The sequence below is a fragment of the Papio anubis genome, chromosome 10, assembly GCF_008728515.1.
Source record: "Papio anubis isolate 15944 chromosome 10, Panubis1.0, whole genome shotgun sequence".
Lineage (NCBI taxonomy): Eukaryota > Metazoa > Chordata > Mammalia > Primates > Cercopithecidae > Papio > Papio anubis.
Genome location: NC_044985.1, coordinates 35,375,911 through 35,401,664, shown reverse-complemented (window position 1 = coordinate 35,401,664; position 25,754 = coordinate 35,375,911). Strand labels below are relative to the sequence as shown.

The window sequence follows — 25,754 nt, the reverse complement described above, 5'->3', positions numbered from 1 at the left end:
TTTAGCACCCTAATTTCCTAAACTGAAGAATTGGACTAAATGATTATTTGAGCTCATTTTAACCATAAAATTATATGAGTTGTTGATTTACTTTACTCAAAATTTAGCTTGTAAGAAACATTAAGTTTTCATTTAGTTTATCTCTTTCCTCTCAATAGTAACATGAAAAAAACAGCCCCAAACACACGAGTTACACTTTGTTTTAACTTGCAGTGGTATATAATTCAGATTTAAAGAAATTGATGTGTGTGTGTGTGTGTATGTGTATTTCTTACATTTTATCTGTTTAACTGGTATTTATATCCATGATTAGAATTTATTTGGTTTCCATTTGTTCTTTCTCATTTGCCTCATTATATTAAATTCCTTCAACACTTATTAGGGAACTATTATTTTTTAGGCCCTTTGTCTGAGCTCTAGTTGATGAAAGGATCGTACCACTGAACTGCTGTGCCCTAGTCTTGGAGAAGAAACAGGCATCAGTGTGATAAATGGTCTTATATAGGAATAGTCAAGACAGCATGGACTCTTGGAGTTTTCCAGGCAAATAAGAGGGAGAAGAACATTCAAGGCAGGAAGGACAGTCTGTGAAAGCAGCCATAATAAGTTCTTGTAACTGGGAGTAGTTTACATAGCACATAGGGGTGTGGCAGGACACTGGGAAATGAAGCTATTACAGAAATATGGGTTGAAGCCAGGTTATAAAGACTTGTAGGTGTTATGTAAATGCCCTTGGACCTTATGAAAAATCATTGAAGAATTATTTCTATGAAGAATAGATTTGAGCATTAAAAAATTATGTGTCTCAGACTTTTGAAAGATGGGTGAATCATGTGGAGTGGTCCAATAAAGGAGCTGAGCAGGTGGTTTCGACATGTAGAAAATAAGATGGAAGGCTGAACTGGAGCAGTGGTGTTGGCAAAGAATCAGATTTCAGAATATCACAAAGTGAGGAGCCCAGAATTCATGACCATTTTGATGTAGGAATAAGGGAGGAGCCTAGGATGACTCCCCGCAGTTTCTGGCCTGAGTAACTGGGATATCAACGAGTCATTTAGCAAAACAGAGAAAACAGGAGAAGCAATTTGAGATAGAGATAGAGGCAATATAAAGAATTATACATTGAACATGGTAAATCACCCAAATTCAGAAAGTTGCAGAAAACTTGGGTCTGGAGCTCAGGAAAGACACTGGATATGTAGATTTGGAAGTCATCAATCTCAAAGTGATGTTTGAGATCACAGGTACAGATGAGATCACCCCAGGAGAATGTCTTGGGTGAAAGGGGCCAGTCTTTCACCCCAGCTAACAGCAGCCTTTGCATGAGAGCAGAACCACAGAGGGAGGCTGATGAGGAGGCCTAAAAGACAGGAGGCCACCTAGGGAAGAATGGTGGAATGGAAGCCAGAGAAAAGAGTTTTCAGGAATGAAACACTGAGCAGCTTCAGTTGCTACAGAGAAGTGTTCGTGGCAATCATGAAGTTCTTGGTAGTCTCAATGAGTGTGACTTCATTGGTGTGAGTAGGTGGGAGCCAAACTATGGTCTTGAGAAATTAATCAAAAGAGAGAGGCAAAGAAGAAACACAGGCAACTTGGCTGAGAAAAGAAGAATGAAGGCCATTGGCTAGAGGCTAGAAAAGGCTTAATTAATGACGGGAGGTCTTGAGTCTGTTTGCAGGTGAAGACAGGGTTGGGAAAACAAGAAGGATGGAAGATACAGAGGAGAAGGGGACAATTGCTGGAATAGTGTACTAGAAGGGACAACTGCAAGTGGGACCAAGAACACAGCAGGAGGCTTGAATTTTGGACAGGCTAGAGAATGTCTCTTGTTTTGACACAGGGGAAAAGAGAAAAGGAGGGTGCAGGAGGTAAATAAAAGGTTGGTTTATTGGGAAGAAACTGCAATCATTGCAGTGGGAGGGCTCCTACCTTTTCTATGTAAAAGCAGTAAAGGCATCTGCAGAGAACATAACATGCCCATGAAACAGAAATGATGGTGATGACTTGGTTTATGTCTAGCTGGTCTACAGAGCTGCAGGCAAGAAGCAGAAGTCAATCTTTACTTCAGTTCCTGATACTCCTGATCTTTTAAGAGCCAAGCGAGGGCAGAAGCTTCAGAGTCAGGTAAGCTCAGATGTTCATAAACCTGCCACTCAGGCATCACAGGGGGTCACCTGGCCAGTGGCAGACTCACACACTTGGTTGTCCTGGCTGCAACCTCATGCCCATTAACACTGCACTTGGAGAAGCAGTTCTCTTTGAGGCCGTGATCATTATGGTTGTGTTTTACTCAGGCAAGAGATGCCATATCTTCTTTCCTAAGTGTTATAAAACTTGTGAAGTCTGTGGACCCAAACTAATGAAAATAATTGCTTGATCATTCTGTAGGATCTTCCTGTTATCCACAGACAAATGAAGCTATATTTCATGCATTCAAGCAAAAATGAGGGGAAAATATGTTGAGGGGTCTATCAGAATCCTCTCACTCTTCTGTTAGCATTCTTTATCACATGGCTTTGCTTGGATCATACTCAGCAGTAGGCATATTAGATAACTGGAGTATGTATATGTGTTTTCAAATATGAGATAGAAACAAATGAACAGAAGCACATATAACAAAAAAACAAGCAAACAAACATCAGGACAGTAAGCAGATACCACCTTCCTGCTGAATGGTTAGAAATGAATGAAGTGGACTGAATGCTAAATACTAAATGCTTTATCTCTATGACACCTCACTTTCTTCTCTTATTCAGTATCTGTATGTTGAACTTGCCACCAAAGAGAGACCCCATCATCACGCTGGAAACCAGACCACAGCCTTGAAGCACGCTAAAGACGTGAAGGACATGGTCAGCGAGGTAAGATAGGAATTCAGCACTGAGGCACTGGGTAAAAGGAAAAATACTTTGTTAAAACCTTCCCCTGCTACCTCTGATCAGAGAGTTCATTACTATAAATAGTGCTCAGCATCATCAAAACACAAAAGGCAGAGCTATTCTCTTAAAGTGTGTAACACATTGTGCCCCTCCACAAGACCTGTGGCTTGGTTGGGAATTGGGAAGACATTTAAACTTGTCTCTCTCTTCTGTATTTATTTCTCAGAAAAAGTACAAGATTCAATATGAAAAGATGAAGGACAAGTACACTCCAGTTCCAGACACGCCAATCCTCATCAGAGCCAAGAGGGCTTACTGGAATGCCAGTGATGTATGCATCCTTTCCTTTTTTCTTCTGTTGTGATAAGGAGAGCTGAGGTTGAAGTACCTAAGAAACATAACATATTTCAGCCATATTCATAGTTCTAAGTCATGGCCCAGGAAAAAAACACACTTTTTTTTAAGGAGGAAAAAAAAAAATGGCCCAAAGAATACCAGTCAGGCAAAATAGCTGAGAGATACCAGAAGCCTATTCTTCTCAATTCTCTCCTGAGTAAAAATATGACCCTTTCTTGTAATTCTTCAGTAGCATTTTCTGGGGATACTTGACAGTTAATTTACTTATCCATAAAATTATGGTCTTGGAGTCAGCCAGACATGGATTCAAATCCTGATGCTATTACTTGCCTGCTGTACGATTCTATATCATTTGTCTAATTTTTCCGAGTCTCTTTTCATATATGTGGAATGACAATGAAAATTGTGATAATTAAGTAAAACCAAACAAGATAATGTATATGTGTCTAGCATGCTGCTGGGCTCCTAGTTGACACTCAGAAAATGTTTGTTCCCTTTCTTCTCTTAATTGCATATAGATCATGTGAATGATGCATGACACAGTGGTTAAAATAAGGGAGGACAGATGTTCATTTTCCATATCACACAATTGAGGGCAAGGCTGCCTTTTAATGGTAATAATCAGTTAATGAAGATGTGAAATAGTGACTCCAAGGTAAATAGCCAGTCCTTACAGGTTTTGTGTCTCAGGGCCCAACCAGGAATTCACTGTACCCATTACCAGAGGCACACTCCAGAGGACTAGACATGTTGGGACTTAAACTAAGCCAAAAATCAAGCCAACTTCATAACCCCCTCAACTTAGCAACATAACTCTAGGATTTCAAGGCATCTTAAGGTAATTGCAGTACGCCCTAAGCAGAAAAGAGAAGGTACAGCAAATGTGAACAATATCTCAGTTCCATAATTTGGTTAGGAATTTTTATTTGGAGCAGAGAAGAGCCTACTAGTTAGAAAAAGGCAATGCCAGTTAGTGATTAAAATATAAGCTGGGGCCGGGCACGGTGGCTCACGTCTGTAATCCCAGCACTTTGGGAGGCTGAGGTGGGCGGATCACGAGGTCAGGAGATCGAGACCATCCTGGCTAACGCGGTGAAACCCCGTCTCTACTAAAAATACAAATAGCCAGGCATGGTGGAGGGTGCCTGTAGTCCCAGCTACTCGGGAGGCTGAGGTAGGAGAATGGCATGAACCCAGGAGGCAGAGCTTGCAGTGAGCCGAGATTGGGCCACTGCACTCCAGCCTGGGCGACAGACCAAGACTCCGTCTCAAAAAAAAAAAAAAAGTGTGTATATATATATGTATGTGTGTGTGTATATATATATGTGTATACACACACACATATGCATACATACATACTGGGAAAAAATCATATACTCTCCTCAAAATCTACCTTCTAGGATATTTTTAGTTTTCTTGTGACATCCTCCATCATTATCACTTCAAAGTTACTGTTGAATATTTATTTGAACCAAGCTGAATTAATATCTTACAGCAGTGACCACACATGGAAATTGGCCCTGGGATTCATCATGCCCCACTGGACAGTGCCATCCCTAGGGCTTTATCAGTAGAAATTCTGATAACTCTGATCTTTACAATAGTCTAATGTAACAAGGGTAGTATCTGGCATTTAATTCAGTGAATTAACCGTGGCTAGCCCCACAAGTAGATTTAAGCAGTCTTATGATCCATCTAAAAAACAAAATTACAAAGTCAAAGAAAAGACACCTTTCATTGTGTGTTTGCTCAGCTACCCAAAAAGAAAAGAACTGTTTGACGTTGAAAATAGGTTGTGCAGAGAAGCACCCGTCTTGTGTAGATTAGATGAATCTTCTATGATGTTCTCAGTTTAGAATCAGAGCTGTTTTCTCTAGAAATATCACAAAGATAAAGATTATAATGAAATAAATTTTTAAGACTGCTTAGTGGAGAAGGCATTTTAATACCAAGAGTTAGAAGCTAGACCTTTTTCCCTTTTCCAGGTACATTAGCATATCTTGGACTCAACAATATTATGTTTGTTTGGGTTTTTTTTCTCCCTCTCAAATGAGCTTTTGGTTTATGTTTTACATTTTAAAAAACCTTTTATTTTAAGAAGTCTTAGATTAACCAAAAAGTGGCAAAGATAGTACAGAGTTCTCACATGCCCCACACCCAGGGGAACACCCCTATTCTCCTGTTGCCAACACCTGTATCACCATCGTAGATTTGCCATGACCAATGAACCAAGATTGATACATTATGATCAGTTAAATTCCATAGTTGTGGCCGGGCGCGGTGGCTCAAGCCTGTAATCCCAGCACTTTGGGAGGCCGAGACGGGCGGATCACGAGGTCAGGAGATCGAGACCATCCTGGCTAACACGGTGAAACCCCGTCTCTATTAAGAAATACAAAAAACTAGCCGGGCGAGGTGGCGGGCGCCTGTAGTCCCAGCTACTCGGGAGGCTGAGGCCAGAGAATGGCATAAACCCGGGAGGCGGAGCTTGCAGTGAGCTGAGATCCGGCCACTGCACTCCAGCCTGGGGGACAGAGCGAGACACCGTCTCAAAAAAAAAAAAAAAAAAAAAAAAAAAGAAAAAAAAAAAAATTCCATAATTGCTTTGGATTTCATCAGTTTTCCCTAATGTTCTTTTTCTCTTCCAGGGTCTGAAAAAAGCTTTTAAATTTTTCCTAAATGTATTCATGGGAAAACCAAAGAGAGAAGACAAGAGAGTTCAAGCGTAAAAGAGCTCAGTTATTTAACTTGGTAGTTTTTTGTAATTCATGTGCTTTTTCTTTCTAGCTACGCTATAAAGAAACATTTCAAAAGACCAAAGGAAAATACCACACAGTGAAAGATGCCCTAGACATTGTCTATCATCGCAAAGTCACAGATGACATCAGTAAAGTATGTCCCTAAATATTTCTACTTGTGTTGGGCTCTATAACTCACCATATAGATACATATATTTTTTAGCAATCTCCCTCTTCTAAAGTTCTCCAGAGAGAAGAAGCCATATTTACATTAACTTTGGGTAAGACTTACAGCTGTCTTTGTGTTTTTTATAACAGATAAAATACAAGGAGAACTACATGAGCCAGCTGGGTATCTGGAGGTCCATTCCTGATCGTCCAGAGCATTTCCACCACCGAGCAGTCACTGACGCAGTCAGTGATGTGAGTGTTGACATCTTCTGTTTTCACATATAAATTCATATTCCCATTTAAGCTCTGAAATCAAACACTTCATAAAAACTGAAGAAACACTTGGCTAGATTTTAGATTTTGTGTGTGGATGTTTAAATCATAAAACTCAATTGCTAAGTGAGTGAATTTCAACTTAGGAGAAGGAAATGTATATTCAAATTTATAAACCTATTTTTCTCCTAAATGTATGATACCATATTATAGTACTGGAAGTGATATATATCATCTAGGAAATAGCCTATTTTTGATCCATTGAAGTGACAACTTCATGAAGCAATTAAGACACATAACAACGCTCACTTAGAAGGTTCAGCTCTGTGTATGAAAATATAGCTGCCAAGCTAATGATATACTCTCTAGGAAAGCATGCCTGTTAAATTTGAATTGCTTTAATTAGTATTAAAAGTGGAAAACTTCCATATGTTATAGAACAATATACCAGAGGTCAGTATTACTGGAAACTTCTTTTAAATAATTGTTTTAATACTTTATTATTTCATATACCTCAAGGGGTGGGGCTTCTGTTTGTTCCACTTGTATAGATAACTAACTTACTGCTGTTTGGAGATGGCTTCTTAGAACTCTTTGATGTTCTTCTTCTCCCAGGTAAAATATAAGGAAGACTTGACTTGGCTTAAAGGCATTGGTTGCTATGCCTATGATACCCCTGATTTCACTCTGGCTGAAAAGAACAAGACTCTCTACAGCAAGGTATATATATTCAAGGAGAATTGGCCACATCCATTTGACATATACCTGTACCCACAGAGAGAATTAGCACTGAGGAAATCGTCCTTCACGTTTCCATCCGTATCATGGCTTCTAGACCTTATAGTTTGAGTACATGCTGAATTGTTCACTCCTAGGAAACTCTTGGGTATTAACCTCATTGACTGAAGGCATTTATTTGAATTTGATGAAAAGTCATCTCAGTTCAGCCCCTCATGATTCTTCTAGAACTCTCTCCTTATTAATATGTCTCTGGGTAGTTTCTCCTATTAAAGCTGATATGATAGCCAATATAAAGTGGGGTTATCTTAATCTACAAATAATGTATGATGTGAGGCAAACCATCTAGTTTTTATGGCCTCATTTTCCTATTTACAAAATGAAGCAATTCAATTCACTTGCATTTGAGCTGTACGAGATGATCCAGCAAACTTTTTCCTGAAAAATGCCAGGTAGTAAATAAAACGTCTAAGAAGATGTTGTGGGCCAAATTCATTCTAGGGCACATTCTTCTTTGTTTGTTACAACACCGTGGAATGGTGAAACCCATTCTAATTCATGAAGCTGTTTAAAAACAGGTGGCATGTTTAAAAACAGGGTCATACCCCACACCTGCTCTTAGAAGATTATGATTATCTGATTAATTGCTGGAAAACTATCTTCAAATTAATGTACTAAAAACCTTCAAGTGCACATGAAAATACTTTCAAAGTTAAATAATAATTATAATATTTAGATTTTTCCCCAATATGGAAAATAAGTCTATTCAGCATCCATTCAATGGAAGCGTTTTCTAGTGTCCACTTTTGGGCCAGTTTTCAAGACATCTAGGCAGTTCTACCCTTCATTGCCTTGGAGGCAGAATAAACAATCAGTAAATATGTGTTAGCTTGGCTGGGTTCTGTGGCTCACGCATGTAATCCCAGCACTTTGGGAAGCCAAGGCAGGTGGATAGCCTGAGCCCAGGAGTTCGAGACCAGCCTGGGCAACATGACAAAACCCCATTGCTACAAAATATACATAAATTAACCAGGAGTAGTGGTGTACCACCTGCAGTCCCACCTACTTGGGAGGCTGAGGTGGGAACATCGATTGAGCCTGGGAGGCGAAGGTTGCAATGAGCTATGACTATGCCCTGCACTCCAGCCTGGGCAAAAGAGTGAAACCCTGTCTCAAAACAAACCAACAAACGAATATGTGTTAGCTCTGAATATGAATTAATTATCACAATTATATGATATGATAAACAGCATGTCTCATTCTTAAGATAATCATAGCCTACTGTCAAGTAACTATGTTCTGTTTTTTCTAGTATAAGTATAAAGAAGTATTTGAAAGGACGAAGTCAGATTTCAAGTATGTTGCCGACTGTCCAATCAATAGGCATTTCAAGTATGCAACTCAATTGATGAATGAGGTATGTATGAATAAACTGCTCCAATTAACCCTATTCAATTCCCTAAAGGAAGTCTCAGAGTTTTTTTAAAATTAAAGCCCAATACACAGAATGACAGGAAAGCCATCCTAAGTTTTCATTTTAACTAAAGATTTGGAAAGGACTATAATGTCACCATCCAGCAAGCTCTGGCAAACTACAGATAAGAACAAGTGAAGGGACCGTTCAGTGGTGGGAGAGTCCTGCGAACATCAGCACCTCTGCACAAACGCAGGGCAGCACAGCCCGCGGGTGACAATACCAGGGAGGTAAAGGATTTTCTTGACTGTCGGCAGAACTCCCTTATATAGAATATTGTGTAGATTTGGGAGACGCAGAAGTTCAAGGTTAATTTAGTGTCCTCTACTAAGGCACCAAAATGTCAGTGGTTAGAAGAGCTATGCTAAAGGAATAGTTGTGATTCATGCTTCAAAGATATTGCCATTGTTACTCCCACATATATTGGTGCACAGAAGTATCCATTTGCACCCCAATTTTTTCTTTCTATTTTATCCAGCCTTTCCTGTAACCATCTTTTCGATAATTTAAATTTAGCTCAAGATGGCTAAAATAAACAAGCTGTGAATTTTTTTAGTTTGGATGGTTTTATAACATTGGGATGGCTTTGTAGTTAAAGTTGTATTTAATTTCCTATTTTCAGATTTTTCACAGGTTTCCATAAGTTCAAAAATTACATGAGAAAATTAGTACAATGTATCTAAAAATGAAAATGTAGCCAATGGTCTATTTACTTAAATGTATGACTTTTTTGTTGTTTGTTGTCTTTACATTTGATTGTTCACTTTCAGTAGATTTCCAGACTGGACAACCCTGAAGAATTACTGCCAGTAGCTTCCTATGAATATAATCTTGATATATTTTGTTTCTGTTTTTCGATTTCATGAAGAATTTCCATGTCTCCTTTATAATCCAATACATTAATAGCATTAGAAGACTATTACAAATTTCCCATGGATGTTTTAGCATCAGTTATGCTTTGAGATTCTCACAGCCTTAGATAGTAAACCTGTAGCTTATCAGTACCCTATTTTAAATATACTGTTAAATGCCATAAAACCTAATGTTGCTAATGGCATCATATGTAAAGATGGAAAATGGGCACAAGGAACTCTAATTTCAGTGTCATAAATGTAACCTATCCCACACTCCAGCCTTCTTCAGGTAATCTTCCTCCACTTGACTCTCTTTGCTTCCCTGTTTTTATTGACTTGGGTATGTTGGGAGCCCGCCACTAGAGATGACATGTTCTGGCCCTCTGGAGTGTTTCCCTTGAGACATTTCTGTGTAGCCTTGAAGTTGTACTCTTGCTATAATATGCTATGATGTTTGAGCAGAAAAAATACAGAGCTGATTATGAGCAGCGGAAAGATAAATACCACCTGGTAGTCGATGAGCCTAGACATCTGCTGGCTAAGACCGCAGGCGACCAGATCAGTCAGGTACTGTGATGGGGCTGGCCGGTGGCCCAGGCAGGACTGTGCTCCTGGTTTCTCATGAGATGTCGTCCCGTCTGCTGCAAGGATGTCATAGGTTCTGCCTATGATATTGGGCTGTTCTGTTTCAAAGTATCTGTCTAGCCACCCAAAGAGCCTATCAGCTATTTGAGTGCGCCAGTCCATGCTCTGTGTTCTCACTTGTGCTGTGGTGAAGATGAAAGGAAAAGCTGGGTCCTCCCATCCTTTACTCTTCTAGAGAACCTGTTTGAAAACTGCAACTGTAAACTGCAGATTGAGTTGCAAAAGCAAAAAACAAGTGAACAAACAACAGCAACAACAAAAAAACAAATGGAAGGAAAGAAGACATAACTCCTTACTATGTATCTTTCTATTCCAAACATGTTGTCTTTTCTATAAAGCTATTTTGGTGGTAACATAAGTGAAACTAGCTGTATCATACCCTATTCACAAGGACTATGAATGGTCAACCACAAGCATTGCAGTCATTCTGCTTGGCATTATGACGTATTTGATGTCTTCACCCACACATATGTGAGTACATAAAGTGTGTATGCCTACATCTCTTCACTCAGAGGTGACTGGGATATAGAGCCGTGTTCTTTTCTGTCTTCATAAGTCTCTTTTGTGCTTCACTGCTCTTTGCATGGACAGAGAAAATATAAATCTAGTGCCAAGATGTTTCTGCAACATGGATGTAATGAAATTCTGCGTCCAGATATGTTGACTGCTCTCTACAATTCACATATGTGGAGCCAGGTAATGTCTGATGGGATGTGAAGAAGGAGGTTTAGAAGTCTTGGATGCGTTCCCTTGTATGCTTTCATTGATTTCCTCTCCCACTCCCTGCCCATGCTGGCTTCACATGGTAAAGCTACGTAAATATTCATTCCTTGTAAATGACCTCTGAATGTGGCCAAAGGTGATGGGACAGTGGTCATCTGTACATCATTTGACACTTTCAGAACTCTTAATAAAATTAACTGATTCCTTCAAGTGTTATTTCCAAATTGGTATAACATTAATTTATACTTTTCGGTATTTGCCTCAAAGAAATAGATTCCTCAGAGATTGAAGATAGTAAGTAGATTAAACAGCATGTAAAAGGTCTGAATATTTAATGTTTTCATCTAATGTGTCCCTTGTTCAATTATCACTACAACTGTTGCGGGGAGATAAGGATTACCGTGCAGCTCTATGAATATTGTATATGTTCATGGCGCCTCTTGACTTTGATGCTGAATTGCTAGGTTATTTCCAGCACATCTGATCCCACACACACTGGTTAACAGTGTCTCTGATAATAATGCCTTTTTAGGAGGCCAACTGAAGCATGCACTTTCCAGCACATGCTGAAAGGTAAATTTGATGCAGCAATAAACTGATAATTGGTAACTACCAGAATGTTAGTAAAATACCATTTTTCCCAGACATAAAAAAAGTTAATTGAGCTTTTCTATTAGCAACTTGTTTTGTCATTTTAGTTTACCATGAAATCAATATGTGAAATGAGGAGGTTAAGCTATCCCTGTAAATATCCTGTTTGCCTGAACTTCCTCCTTTGTCCTTATATGATCCTCAAATAGTTGTGCATGAAATTTTATGGTGCTCTCTGTATCTGTCCTGCTTAAAACAGCTTCTGTGCATGAAAATAATTATGACTTGAAAATTGCAAAAACAAATGAATTTTTTAAAATGATAAATACTTCAAGCCATATATACTTATTCTTTATTTTACATCCCTGTTTCATCTTTGATATGGAAAAATGCCTTTGGAGATTGTACATGTTCAATACAATATGTTGTGAGTAAAACAATATTTATCAGACTCCAGAGAACAGGTTCTAGTCCTGCTCTGAGATTCGGTCTAAATGTGCCCTTGGGTCAGTCTTGTAACCTCTGGGGGCCTCCGAGTACATGTGTATAAAACATATTGGAACTTAGGAGGGTGAGGCAGGAGAATTGCTTGAACCTGGGAGGTGGAGGTTGCAGTGAGCCGAGATCACACCACTGCACTCCAGCCTGGGTGACAGAGCAAGACTCCACTCGGAGGAAAAAAAAAAAAAAAGGAAATTAGTAGTAGTACTATCTGCTCACTCCATTACACTTTTGCTATCAGACACAAATTTATAGTAAACATTTCCAGTTAGGAATTAAAGAGAAAGCTAGATACCATCTCCTACTCTGGTGTTTCAAGAGCTAACTCTTCTCTTCCACAATTTAGATCAAATACAGGAAAAACTATGAAAAATCAAAGGACAAATTTACCTCAATTGTGGATACTCCAGAACACCTGCGTACTACAAAAGTCAACAAACAAATCAGCGATGTAAGTGCAAATAACACTGAATACCTTCTCAAACTCAGGGGGCATCTGCAGACATTGAGGGGCATTTTAAATTGTCACAAAGTCTGGGATACTCTCCATTTAGTGGGAGGATAGTGCTGGGATAGTCTGGGATAGTCTGGGATGGTCTGCAATTTAGTGGGAGGGAGGCAGTGGTGTGAGATGCCCTGTTATGCACAGGATTCTCCTTCCCACTAAAGAATTTTTGTGGCCAGGCACGGTGGCTCATGCCTGTAATCCCAGCACTCTGGGAAGCTGAGGCAGGTGGATCACTTGAGGCCAGGAGTTTGAGACCAGCCTGGCCAATATGGCCAAACCCCATCTCTACTAAAAATATAAAAATTAGCCAGATGTGGTGGTGCACGCCTGTGGTCCCAGCTACTCAGGAGGCTGAGGCAGGTGGATCACTTGAGGCCAGGAGTTTGAGACCAGCCTGGCCAATATGGCCAAACCCCATCTCTACTAAAAATATAAAAATTAGCCAGATGTGGTGGTGCACGCCTGTGGTCCCAGCTACTCAGGAGGCTGAGGCGTGATAATTGCTTGAGCCCGGGAGATGGAGGTTGCAATAAGCCAAGTTCACGCCACTGCACTCCAGCCTGGGTGGCAGAGTAAGACTCTGTCTCAAAAAAAAAAAAGGCATTGTTGTGACCAAACTGGCAGACATACCAGCTGGAAACAGTGAGGTCTTAGCAGAGAGCATGAAAGTACCTGTCAAATTCACAGAATTCTCTTTCCTTTATAACCACTCAGAAAAACACTTTGCATTTATATTTTGATATTATACATTGAGAACCATGACATGATTCTTTCTGCTTTTTGATCTCTTTCAGATCCTTTATAAATTGGAATACAACAAGGCCAAACCCAGAGGCTACACCACAATCCACGACACGCCCATGTTGCTGCATGTCCGCAAAGTTAAAGATGAAGTCAGTGATGTAAGTACTAGAATGGCTTAGCAGTCCCTCTCATCTTGGCCTCCTTCTAATGTGATGTAACAAACCCTGGTTTACATACAGTGATACATTACATAGATAACCCAGTTATCTATTCCTGTGTAACAACCACCCTAAAACTTAGTGGCTTAAAATAACAGTCATCTCTTTTGCTCATGATTCCGTAAGTTGACTGGACACAGTTGAGTAGCCCTATTCCCCATGTTGCTGGCAGACACCTGGGGCTCAGTCAAGCCAGGACATCCAGGTGGCTCACCCCCATGGCTGGCCATTGGTGATGGCTGTGGGCTGGGAGCTGGGCTATTGTGTAGATGAGACAGGAACTCCTTCATGTGACCTCTCCACATGCCTTGGACTTCTCCCCAGATGGCTCTCCACTTGGCTTAAACATATCCTGAGGTACTGATTTTTTAAAAATGAATTTCCATGACTTTCTCCTAAAGATACTGATTAGTAAACTGGTAAAGAAGGTCTATGGTGAAGCCAGGAAAATTCTAATTCCTATGATCACGTTAGTAAACCCCACTACGGCTCCCTTGGAACAGTTTACTTTGGCCTTAATCACATTAAAACCTAGGATCCTTCCCCAACGATTAATGAGAAAGCCCAGATTGAGGCCCTGGGCCCTGAAATTTAAGAAGAGCAAAAGTGGGTGAAGCTGTAAGTCCCAGGCCCAGGATGGAAAAACTGCCTGTTGGGCCTGCAGAGGCTACGCCTTCCCCATGCCTCTCCCTCCTATCCAAACCCACATATACCAAAACTTGCTAGGTATGTCTCTAGCAATGACAATATATGGTTCCATATATTTTTAAAAGGTAGAATGATTGCTGTATCCATCAGTTCATTCATTTATCAAATATTTAGTGTCTATGTCCCTGACACTAGGAATGAGATGATGGATGACAAACAGTCTTTGCCCTTAAGGAGTTCTTTTTAATGGAAAGAATAGGCAGATTAAAAAAAAATTATAACATGACATGATAATAGCTAGAACTGCGGGAGCATAGAAGGACAGCAAGACTAATTCTGTCTGGGTAAGCTGGTGGGGAAAGGCTTCTCTTCCATCAGCAGTTATCAAGATGTTCTGAACACAGGATTTACTGATTTGGGGAAAGGAAAACCTGAATGAATAGCTGTCCAACCGGTCCTTTCAGCCCAAGCACAGAAACATGAATTATATGGCAGGCTGGGCACGGTGGCTCGCACATGTAATCCCAGCACTTTGAAAGGCTGAGGTGGGCGGATCACCCGAGGTCAGGAGTTCAAGACCAGCCTGGCCAACATGGGGAAACCCTATCTCTACTAAAATACAAAATTAGCTGGGCGAGGTGGCACATGCCTGTGGTCCTAGCTACTCAGGAGGCTGAGGCAGGAGAATTGCTTGAAACTGGGAGGCAGAGGTTGCAGAGATCGCACCATTGTACTCCAGCCTGGACGACAGAGAGAGACTCCGTTAAAAAAAAAAAAAAAATTATATGGCGACACTGATGACCACAGTCAGTGTGCCCTGATTTGAGATAGGAAGGTGCATCTCTGCATGGCTGTATCCTTGCTCCTCAGCAGATTTTTAAAATTCCATCTTAAGGAGCACTATGTACTATAGTCATGCATGGATTTAATTTCTTGTTTTTTAAGATGCTCAGTATGCTGCTATAAAAAAATTAATCTTGTCACTGTGTTTCCTCCCACAGCTGAAATACAAAGAAGTATACCAAAGAAATAAATCCAACTGCACCATTGAGCCAGATGCTGTTCATATCAAAGCAGCCAAGGACGCCTACAAAGTCAACACCAATGTAAGTTCCAGAAACTTCCCCAAGCATGGTGGGGGATTTGCCAGCTTCTGTAGGACACATGGCCTCTTTTTACATCTCTTCAGGCAGTTGAGCTCTAGTGATTGATTCCAAAGCAAGAGTCAGGCCCCAGGAGCATGAACAATGATGCTAAAATATAAATGCTGCCTTGGTCCTCACAAAGGAGCATGGGGAAGAGCAAGAGAGGCCTCATCCCATGCCATGGATGCTGCACCCACTCAGTTCTTGTGGTGGGTGGCTGAGAAATGGGACATTTAATTCTGAAACATAGGTTGCATTTTTCGAAAGTGCCTGAACAGTTTTCATTCTCTTCCCCTGTGCTCTCCTCCTGCCTCAAACTCTACAATCTGCTTCTTCTGATGAAAAAACATTCAGCCATTTGGTGCCATCAGGCATTGGCCTAGACCTTCTTCCTGCTCAGATGTTCCCTGCATTGACTCTCTTCTTGGGTGCGGCATCTTAAGGCCTCAACTACAGAAATAATTTTGTGCATTTAGATGAGCACTGACTTCTTAAAAATATATTAAATGGTTATACAATGAAACCATTAAAACCCAATTAGTACCCACTAGTGCCAGAGGGGACTTATATTTATGAGGGCTAGCAAACTGTAATGCCTGTAGGAGCTGGCAAAGAGCTTGTAGGTATCCTGAGGATGGATTGAGGGTAGAGGGATAGAAGGATAGATGTGAGATAAAGCAAATGCAGTAAAATGTACCTTGCAAAATCCAGGTTGTATGGGTATTCTCTGTAATATTCTTACAACTTTTTTGTATATTTGAAATTTTTCAAAATAAAATGAGGGGAAAAAAACCCTTATCAAATAGTATACATAAAAGCATGTGCATTATATTGTGTATAAATTATACCTCAATTTTAAAAAGACAGAATGAGGAAAGAAATGTGCCTAATAGTGCAGGCCCCTCCCATGGACACTCAAATTAAATTACATACATTTCTGTAGCTGAGATTTGGCCCAATGCAGCCAGTTCCCAGCCCTGAAGAGTCTAGGAAGCGTGCAAGCACCTCTGAGGCCAGAGTGCCTGGGTTTAAATTCCAGCTCCACCAATTGCTAATAGTCCCACCTTGGAAACTTTACTTAACCTTTCCATCCGGTTCTTCAGCTGTCTATTTCATGCAGTTGTTATGAAGATTTGGTGAATTAATTTTATAAAATTTTATAATTCATTTAATTCTGTAATTTGTAAAGAACTTAGAAAAGTGCCTGGCACACAATAAATACCTAGTGTTTGATAATTTTTGTTAAAAATTAAAACTGAATTTAGTTAGAAATTAAAAGTACTCGATTCTAAAGATGATTGGGCTGGACTGGCAGAGCTAGAGAGACTAAAGAATCCTTTCACCTGGAGGCCTTTAAAAATTTTAGCGTCTATTTCGGGACCACAAGCTCCCAACAGATGACCTCTGAGTGGATGACTAGCTGCATAAATTGTACAGAAATTTTAATTGGGGTTCCCTCTTGCATTAGGAATCATGATTTGAGATGTTTTAAAATGCAAGAGCCCCTCTGTGCCATGTGTGTTTATGAATTTAGCCTACTGAATCAAGTGATTTCTTTCTTCTGTTAAAAACAGCTGGACTATAAGAAACAGTATGAGGCCACCAAGGCCCACTGGAAGTGGACCCCTGACCGACCGGACTTCCTCCAGGCCGCCAAGTCATCCCTGCAGCAGAGTGACGTAAGACAGGACAGACATAGATGATCGTAACTGCATACTGCACCTGAGAAATACAATGAATCATTATTTATAATAACCACTGTCATGGGTGTTAACCCTTGCTCGTTTGAGATCTAAGAAGGAGCAGAGGATGGTTGGGGGAGCGATAGGCGAGCTCAGTACCCAAACCTGCCCATGGAGCCTATTCTCCTTTGGCTGGGCCTGGACACAAATGGCTGAGTTCTGACTGAGGCTGGGGAGAGTCTGGCGGAAGACTGAGGATGGAGGGGCTTGGTCCTGGCAGCTGGGCTGAAAAGGAGGAGTCCAAAATGCAGTGAGGGACCAAGAAGCCCTTCCCTCATTCTGGTAGCAAGTCTTCGTTCTCTCCTTAAGAGGACTCCCTGTGGGTTTAATTAAATGCCCAGCTTCCTCCTGTGCTGTGACCCTTCCCTTTTCTTCTGCCTTTCTTCTGTAACAGTTTGAATATAAGCTGGACCGGGAGTTCCTCAAGGGTTGCAAGCTTTCTGTCACTGATGACAAAAACACGGTGCTGGCCCTCAGGAATACTTTAATAGAAAGTGATGTAAGTATCTAGTTCCTTCCATGATGCCTAATCTCACTCAGGGCCATCTTCCATGGTACAGTCCCCAGGGACACCAGGGAAGGATGGAGAAGAGCTGCTTCCATCAGGGCTCAGGTATGGGTCCTGAATTATGGCCTATCCTGTGATGGGCACCAGCAGTCAAGCAGGGCAGCAGCAGTGCAAGGGCCATTAAATCCAGGTGACAATCCTGGATTTATACTGCACCAGCAGAGAGTTCACACAGCAGGAATTAGGACCCTGAAGGCCTGGCTGGACTCTTGATGGAAACACCATGATTTGTTTTCTATGGGATCATATTTTCCCTTCACTACAGTTTCCTCCTCTGTAAAGAAGGAATAATAATGCTTCCCAGGGATTCTGGGAGGGACAAATGGCGTATCTGAGAATGCTGTGAACGTAACTCTGACTATGTAAAGATTCATCACGAGATCCATTTTGATTGTTATTAAAACCGCAACTTGCTAGAGATAAGGAAAAAACCCTTTTGAATATTTCCCAAGATTTGCAAGTATCACATCTTTTATTGAGTTTAGTATTGTCAACGATGCTGTTCTAGTGGTTTGGGGGTGTAATAAAAATATGTAGGATATCCAGTGGAGCTAAAGAAATGCCCTTTTTCCTGCCCCTGCAGCTGAAATACAAAGAGAAACATGTCAAGGAAAGAGGAACCTGCCATGCCGTACCTGACACGCCTCAGATCCTGCTGGCAAAGACTGTCAGCCACCTGGTGTCTGAGGTAACCCCCCAGCCGCCCATGAGTTCTGCCTCCCTCTTGGGAGAACACCCCAGGCAGATGCCTTAACGAGCTCTCTATGGATTCCTCCAGAACAAGTACAAGGACCATGTCAAGAAGCACTTGGCACAGGGCTCATACACAACACTACCAGAGACCCGGGACACTGTTCACGTCAAGGAAGTGACCAAGCACGTCAGTGATGTGAGTGACCAACCACCGCTCTCTTGGCAGCAACAATGCCACTTGACTGTAGAATCTGGTGAAATAGTGTCAGCTGCCTTTGGCTTCCTTAATGTAGCTTCACTCTTTCTATCAGTATCTACATGTGAACCTTAAACTCTGATTTTTAAAATGACCCAGTATTTATTGGCTTTCCAATTCTGGCAATTATGGCAAATGTGGGTTTTGCTATAGGACGTGTAATGTTGCATATCAGATGTTACTAACCTATCAATAACAGAAGGAAACATTGCTGATTCAGAGTGGCCTCTTCTATTATTAAACTCCTACCCAATTTTAGAAAGGTAAAACTACCTCTTTGGGCCTTAGTAATCTCTGCCTGCTCTATCTTTATCAATAATGCTGTAGTAACCTCAGTATTATAGGAGTCCCATATGGTCCCATATATTTTTAAAAGGTAGAAATGGTAAATAAAAGAGCTTAATTTGCCTGTACCCAGGTTCTCTAAAGATTGCCAGGTGGTTCTAGTGTTGGGTTGCAGAACACAAATGACAGAGAAGAACTAGAATATGGGTCTTATCTAAGTCCCAGACTGATGCCAAAATGGGGAGCAGGGATTTTCCTGGAGATTTCACAGTTCTTCAAGTAAACCAACTCTGTTCCCAGCTTCCTCTGCTCATAGAAGTAATTCTGGCTCTATTTAGACAAATTACAAAAAGAAGTTTGTCAAGGAGAAAGGAAAATCCAACTACTCCATCATGCTGGAGCCACCAGAGGTGAAACATGCTATGGAAGTGGCCAAGAAGCAAAGTGATGTAAGTTTTCCCTGTCAACATTCTCCGGGACCCATTTGAAGCAGTGGAACCCAAATTGGTGCATTCTCTTGTTCCAGTGTGTGGTCACTCTAATTCCTCTGTGGTAGTTTCAAAAAGTTAGTAGTGAGAATTGGTTTGGGTTTAAGGAAAAAAGCTGATTGTGCTTAATGGGGACTTTTAGAAAGAGCGTATCTCAGCTGGGCGCAGTGGCTCACGCCTATAATCCCAGCACTTTGGGAGCCCAAGACAGGCAGATCACGAGATCGGGAGTTCGAGACCAGCCTGGTCAATATGGTGAAACCCTGTCTCTACTAAAAATACAAAAATCAGCCAGGCATGGTGGTGCGCACCTGTAGTCCCCAGCTACTTGGGAGGCTGAGGTAGAAGAATCACTTGAACCTGAGAGACAGAGGCTGCAGTGAGCTGAGACTGTACCACTGCACTGCAGCCTGGGCAACAGAGCGAGATTCCATCTCAAAAAAAAAAAAGCATATCTCTTGAGTAAACATTTTCTTCCCTAATAAAGGTCGCTTACAGAAAAGATGCCAAAGAGAACCTGCATTACACCACAGTGGCCGATCGACCAGACATCAAGAAGGCCACACAGGCAGCCAAACAGGCCAGTGAGGTAAGGGTGTCATTAAAATGTCCTCAGTCCCCAACAGCCACTGCCAAGGCATGCCAGGCAACTATCACCTATTGCCCATTTTGGTTTTCTAATTCAGGTGGAGTACAGAGCAAAGCACCGCAAGGAGGGCAGCCACGGCTTAAGCATGCTCGGTCGCCCAGACATAGAAATGGCCAAGAAGGCAGCCAAGCTGAGCAGCCAGGTAATGCAAATGGGTGCACTGGTGGCTCTCATGTGAGGAGATTATAAAAGACCTTGCAGGAAGAAGTGATTTCCACATTGAAAATGCAAAGGGATGCTGGGTCTGTAAGAGTACTGCAAAGCTTCCAAGAGTTATAAAACGTGCACTGAGGGCCTTTTCTTGTTTCCCTCTAAGCAGTCTAGACCTTTCTTGTTCTCCACTTTTCCATTTATGGGCATTTGTCTAGGTGTCTGTGTGTGCTTAACTATCTTTCTGTGACAAAAACATCAGCTCATGAGGTCCTACTGGAACCTCTCCCTAGGCCTTAAGAGTTTCATCCTCGGGGTCTCATTCATACTTGAGTCACCAGGGGTAGATTTAACATGAAGAGCCATGAAATTCGAACTTCTAGAATCCAGCCAGATGAAAATATTCATTTTTTTCCATTAAACATACATATATTAACGGCCTGGGCTAGGAAGTAGGGATGAGCAGATGTCTTCAGATTACTTGTCCGTGGATAAATCATTAAAATTTTGTTTGGCAAGTAAATGTTTGATCAGGGTATGCACAGGGTGCTGATGGAGAATGCCACATTCTTGCAGATTTCATATTATTGAGAAGCAAATGGACTCAGAAATGTATTGCCCAAACCCAGTTACCACATGACTTATTTTCTCTTGTTAGATCAATTATCTAAAATTCCCCAAGTTATGACAGGTTTTCAAACTTTAGCTCAGAGATCCCATCATCTACCACCAGATTTGTCAGAGTGCAAGTTTGATCCTATAGGACTTTAGCTTAAGAATATCTTATTTCTCCTCCAATTTACAGATCCTACCTTCTTTTTCCTTGTCTGTTCTCTCAGGTATCTGTTTGAAGAAATAGGTTTGGGATATACATTTGGTTGTTGTGAGTGACTGACTTTCAGCAATAGCAAACACGGGATTCCAATCTTTTGGAAGATATAACGCAGTAATGTCAAGTGACAGAACAAGTTAGAATTATGAAAACACAAAAGGGTCAGATGACTGATGAAAAGCAAATATTATTTTTTAAAAGTTTTTAAACTTAAAATTCCTATGTAACATATTTTATTGTAAATTAATGGAATTGTATAAGTATCTGAAACTAAGATAGGGGATCACCAACAAAAAAACAGCGGAATCTCTAAGAGTAATGAGATATAACTAGAACTTACTAATGCAAAAAATGTTTTTAAAGGTACAAGGTCATATCATTATCATTTAAAAACAAAGAAATGACTGTGATGTTGAAATTTTGAAAACTTTATTGTTTTTGAAAATCAAGAGGCTCCTGTTTCTAATCCTAAGTGAATCCTATGGTATGGAGAATGGGACATTCACTTCGTGTGAAAGCTGGTCTCCGGAATGACAGCTTCATGGTGTGGCCCTGGGCCCAAGGGAGCTTCAGCTGTGTGTGGGCTCTCCCTGTTCTGACTTTGCTGTCTTGCTGCGTACTCTAGGCGGAATACCTCAAAGGCCAAAGGAGAGGGCACGGCGCTGCATCTTATGACACCCCTATGATGAGGCATCTTAAGAAAATTAATGTACTCATCAGTGATGTAAGAAAGACTGAGACCAGCAAGTCATTATTTGTCTTCCTCTGATTCTTGTCTACTTTCTTGGCATTGGTCAGGGGACTGACCAGGTTGCACTCTTTTCTGTTGATTTTGTGTTGGAACATGTAGATTGCTGTGGAAATTTGTTGGAGAATATACTTTTGCACACATCTTTCTTTTCCTGCATGAAACTTTCCATCTGGAACTTACCATTTGGAATAGGAAGGTAGACTAGACTCAGAGATGGCCTCCCAATGTATGTGTATGTTAGGTTGCTGACACTGATCAAATTAAATGATGAAATTAAAACAGAGAATCGAATCTCATCTTCAACCAAAGAAACCTCTGCTTCTTCTGAAGTTATTTGCCATTTTTTATTTTTAATATACTGAAGATTTGTGTTTAATATAGTTTCTCAGTTCAGGCCTACTATGAATCAACAGTATACACTTTTAATAGCTTTTCTAATTCTCGGGACTGTTTTTCTGTCTTTAGATGTACCAGTATACATCTCAATTCACTAAAAAGGAGCTAAAAAATTAGATCTTAAACTTTAAATACAATTAAACTCCTAAAAATATAATTAATTCAAAATCACTTTCCTATACTACATCCATAATAGGCCCAATTTCTGAGCCTGATGGGATTATAAACCCCAGAGGCTGCCACTTACCGATACATGGCATTGCAGAGTTGCCTCTTAGCTTCCATGATTAACAGGAAAAAGCTTCACCATTCCCTAATGCCAAGTGTATGTAGTTTTACTACATTACTCCCTAGTCAAACACCATCCCAAGAATTCCTAGAGTCCTAAGCCTAGTACATGTCTTTAACCTTTCAAACTACACAGTTTTAAGAAGATCCAGTCAAAAAGGAAGGCCAAAGGTGCTGAACTCAGATTCATATTAGTAGTTGTACTAAACTGCATTTGTTTAGAGGACTTCCTGTGGAGAAGGGAGTCATAACTTTTTTTCAGTTAAAAAAGTCGAAGTTAACTTGAAATTAACAGAAGAAAAAGAAACTGAAGTGGAACCAATGGGATTGCTGCTTGAAAAATACTTCTTCAGAAACAAGTATCTTCTAAAAGATAGGACTTTTAGCGTGCTTCTAAAAGCAGCAGCTTTTCTTCTCATTTGAGATGGGCTTTTGCTTCTTTTCTTCCCTACTCTGACTCTGCGTATCTGGTTTACTTTGCTTTTCTGTGTTTCTCAGCTCTTGGGAACATCTCCTAGTTTTATGGACTTCTGTATCTCTTAGGAAAAGTTGCCTTTGGTCCAGACATCAGCTCACACCTCAGACTTTCCTTAGCAGGCCTTCACTTCTTTATGTTGAGAGTGAAACTTTTTCAGAGAAGAGCCATTGTAGCATTTGTTGACATTTCTTTTTCCTTTACTTTGTGTGTCTGTCTCAGTGTGCCTGCATCATGCTGAACTGTTCTGCATGCTTATTTTTTCTTTGCATTTCGACTGAGGATTTATTCAAAGTAAAGGAGTCTCAGCATTGTGAATGCATTTTCTCTGATGTGGCAGATTTCATTGTTGTTTTGTGTCTGTTGTGCTGGATGTGTCAAGTTGGGGGAGGTGAAGAGCAGTGATGAAGCATGAGGGGTACTGGTGTGAGTCTTTGATCTTAATAACAGAAACTCTAGGATTCCCTAAGGATTAAATATTGCCCTTTTGGTTGGCTAACATCTAGAAAAAGCTCAGTTTTCATTCCTCCTAGAGTGAATAACTAGTGGAACTCTACTTCTGGCCTTAATTCTACAATACTGTTGACAAAAGCATCATTTGTTTTTCAATTAGGAGATGTTTCTGTCAGTTTCCATTCTGTTGAATTCTCCTATAAATAAATCCTCTTATTTATTTTGTGAGACAGGGTCTTGCTCTGTCACCCAGGCTGGAGTGCAGTGGTGTGATCCTGACTCACTGCAGCCTCCACTTCCCGGGCTCAAGTGATCCTCCCGCTTCAGCCTCCTGAGTAGTTGGGACTACAGGGGTGCACCACAATACCCAGCTAATTTTTGTATTTTTAGTGGAGATGGGGTTTCAGCATGTTTCCCAGACTGGTCTCAAACTCCTGGGCTCAAGCAGTTTGCCCACCTTGGCTTCCTAAAGTGCTGAGATTACAGGCATGAGCCACCGCACCCGGCTATCATCCTCTTTAGATATTTTACCTAGACATAATGACTGTCTCTTCCTTTCATTCAATCAAATCACATTTATTGAGCAACTATTAGTGCAAGGCATTGTGCTTATTTTTTAAATTGGAGTTATTTAGCCCTTTGCCTACCTAAACTTATTTTTATGTATACTAAAAGTTTATTTAATCTTATTTTTTCTCATTATTCTAAAGTATCTCACTTTTTTCCTACTTCTAGTCTGAAATCACACTTGAAGCCAGTAATTCCCAAACTCTAATACTTGTTTACTCAGGAGTTATACCATTTTTGGCCAAGCTTAATAATTTTTAAATGATATAGCCAAAGTACCATTTTAAAATAACAATAAATTCTCCTAATTTAACAGATTCCTTATTTTTCAACCTTCTTGATCATTTACAGCCCCTCTCTGGATTTCTTATAGACTTAAATTGCTGTTGGTTTTGCTAGTTAGGAGTCCTAAAATGCTCCAAATCAGGTTCATTAAATCATATCTCTGAATTTAGCCTGAAGACTTTTCCATTTTTTTTTGTTTTGCATTAGAAAGAGGTGATTATTTTTTATACCTTGGAATAATATAAAAGTGAGTAAGGCCAGTGATGGTATATTTGAATGCCTGTTGTCTTGTCATTCTTAATTATTAATAGTGTCTTCTTTACTCTAAATGTCCCAGTTTGGATAATAGATTATATGATCATTCTATGTATAACGCATATTCTTTGGCATTTCTGTTTCTACCATTCCCCAATTCCCAAATTGATTGATGCCAGGAATAATTTGGATGTTTGCATTTGCTGTTAGGTTAAATACCGAGAAAATTTCGATAAAGAAAAGGGCAAGACACCAAAATACAATCCAAAAGACAGCCAGCTCTACAAAGTCATGAAAGATGCTAATAATCTTGCAAGTGAGGTATGTTTCTAAAATTGTGGTAAAATATATAACATGGTATTTGCCATTTTAACTGTTTTTAAGTGTGCAATTCAGTAGCATTTATAACACTCACAATATTATCCAACTACTGTCACTATTTCCAAAATGTTTTCATACCAACAGAAACTCTATAACCATTAAGCAAAAACTCTCCATTCCCTCCTCCCGTCAGCTCCTGGGAACCTCTAATCTACTTTTTGTCTCTATGCATTTTCCTATTTTAGAGAGCGCATATAAATGGAATCAAACAGTATTTGTCCTTTTGTGTCTGGCTTATTTTACTTAGCATAATATGTTCAAGGTCCATCCATGTTCTAGGATATATCAGAACTTCATGCCTTTTTATGGCTAAATAATATTCCATTGTATGTATATGCCACATTTTGTTTATCCATGCATCTGCTGACAGACACTTGGGTTGTTTCTGCCTTCTGGCTACTATGAATGAGGTATGGTTTTTCATCACCATCTCCAGCATTTGTTTGATGATGGGCTATCTCACTTTGATTTTCGTTAGTGCTGTTCCATGTCCTATTTATGTGATTTCCTTTCTTCCGCCCTTAACACATAGGTTAAATATAAGGCTGACCTGAAGAAACTTCACAAACCTGTGACTGACATGAAGGAGTCTCTGATCATGAATCATGTCCTGAATACAAGCCAACTTGCCAGTTCTGTAAGCTCAGTCATCTGCTCCAGAAACAGCTCGTTTTACTCATTTGGAACTAAATTCTTTCTCTGAGCCCACATGCATCTTCTTCTTTGCTGTGGATACAGTAGATTACAAAACTGCTCTCATTTGAGTGTATTCTTCCAAATGACAACATTAATCTACCAATTCTCCATTGTCTATAACACCTCTCAGAATGCAAAAATGCTTCTTTGTTTTAGAATATTTAAACTTTGCCCTCCAAGTAATCATTCCCTTTTCCCTCAGGACATAGAAATACCCTCTGGAATAGTTTCTTTCACTTTTAACTTTTTACTTATAACACCTACTTTGAACAAGCCACATAACCTAAGTGTTTACATCTTAACTGACAATACTGAACTTGGATCCTCATTTTTAAAA

The 25,754-nt window shown here is 40.2% G+C and overlaps 1 protein-coding gene across 30 annotated transcripts in view; it reads left to right on the top strand.

Moving 5' to 3' along the window:
• The window catches only part of NEB (nebulin), a 222,186-nt gene that overhangs the window by 164,526 nt on the left and 31,906 nt on the right, over positions 1-25,754 (top strand). For 26 of the 30 annotated variants that reach the window (XM_021923612.2, XM_021923611.2, XM_021923610.2 and 23 more), the window contains 20 exons: positions 2,020-2,124; positions 2,757-2,861; positions 3,106-3,210; positions 6,024-6,128; positions 6,293-6,397; positions 7,034-7,138; positions 8,469-8,573; positions 10,721-10,825; positions 12,291-12,395; positions 13,247-13,354; positions 15,064-15,168; positions 16,782-16,886; positions 17,344-17,448; positions 18,101-18,205; positions 18,296-18,406; positions 19,090-19,200; positions 19,727-19,828; positions 19,926-20,030; positions 24,551-24,661; positions 25,254-25,358. In XM_021923612.2, coding sequence (XP_021779304.2) covers positions 2,020-2,124; positions 2,757-2,861; positions 3,106-3,210; positions 6,024-6,128; positions 6,293-6,397; positions 7,034-7,138; positions 8,469-8,573; positions 10,721-10,825; positions 12,291-12,395; positions 13,247-13,354; positions 15,064-15,168; positions 16,782-16,886; positions 17,344-17,448; positions 18,101-18,205; positions 18,296-18,406; positions 19,090-19,200; positions 19,727-19,828; positions 19,926-20,030; positions 24,551-24,661; positions 25,254-25,358 — 2,118 coding nt within the window. Of the gene's footprint in view, positions 1-2,019; positions 2,125-2,756; positions 2,862-3,105; positions 3,211-6,023; positions 6,129-6,292; positions 6,398-7,033; positions 7,139-8,468; positions 8,574-9,946; positions 10,052-10,720; positions 10,826-12,290; positions 12,396-13,246; positions 13,355-15,063; positions 15,169-16,781; positions 16,887-17,343; positions 17,449-18,100; positions 18,206-18,295; positions 18,407-19,089; positions 19,201-19,726; positions 19,829-19,925; positions 20,031-24,550; positions 24,662-25,253; positions 25,359-25,754 lie in introns of all 30 variants that reach the window. The other 4 variants (XM_021923616.2, XM_021923609.2, XM_031651228.1 and 1 more) reach the window with 2 other exon arrangements.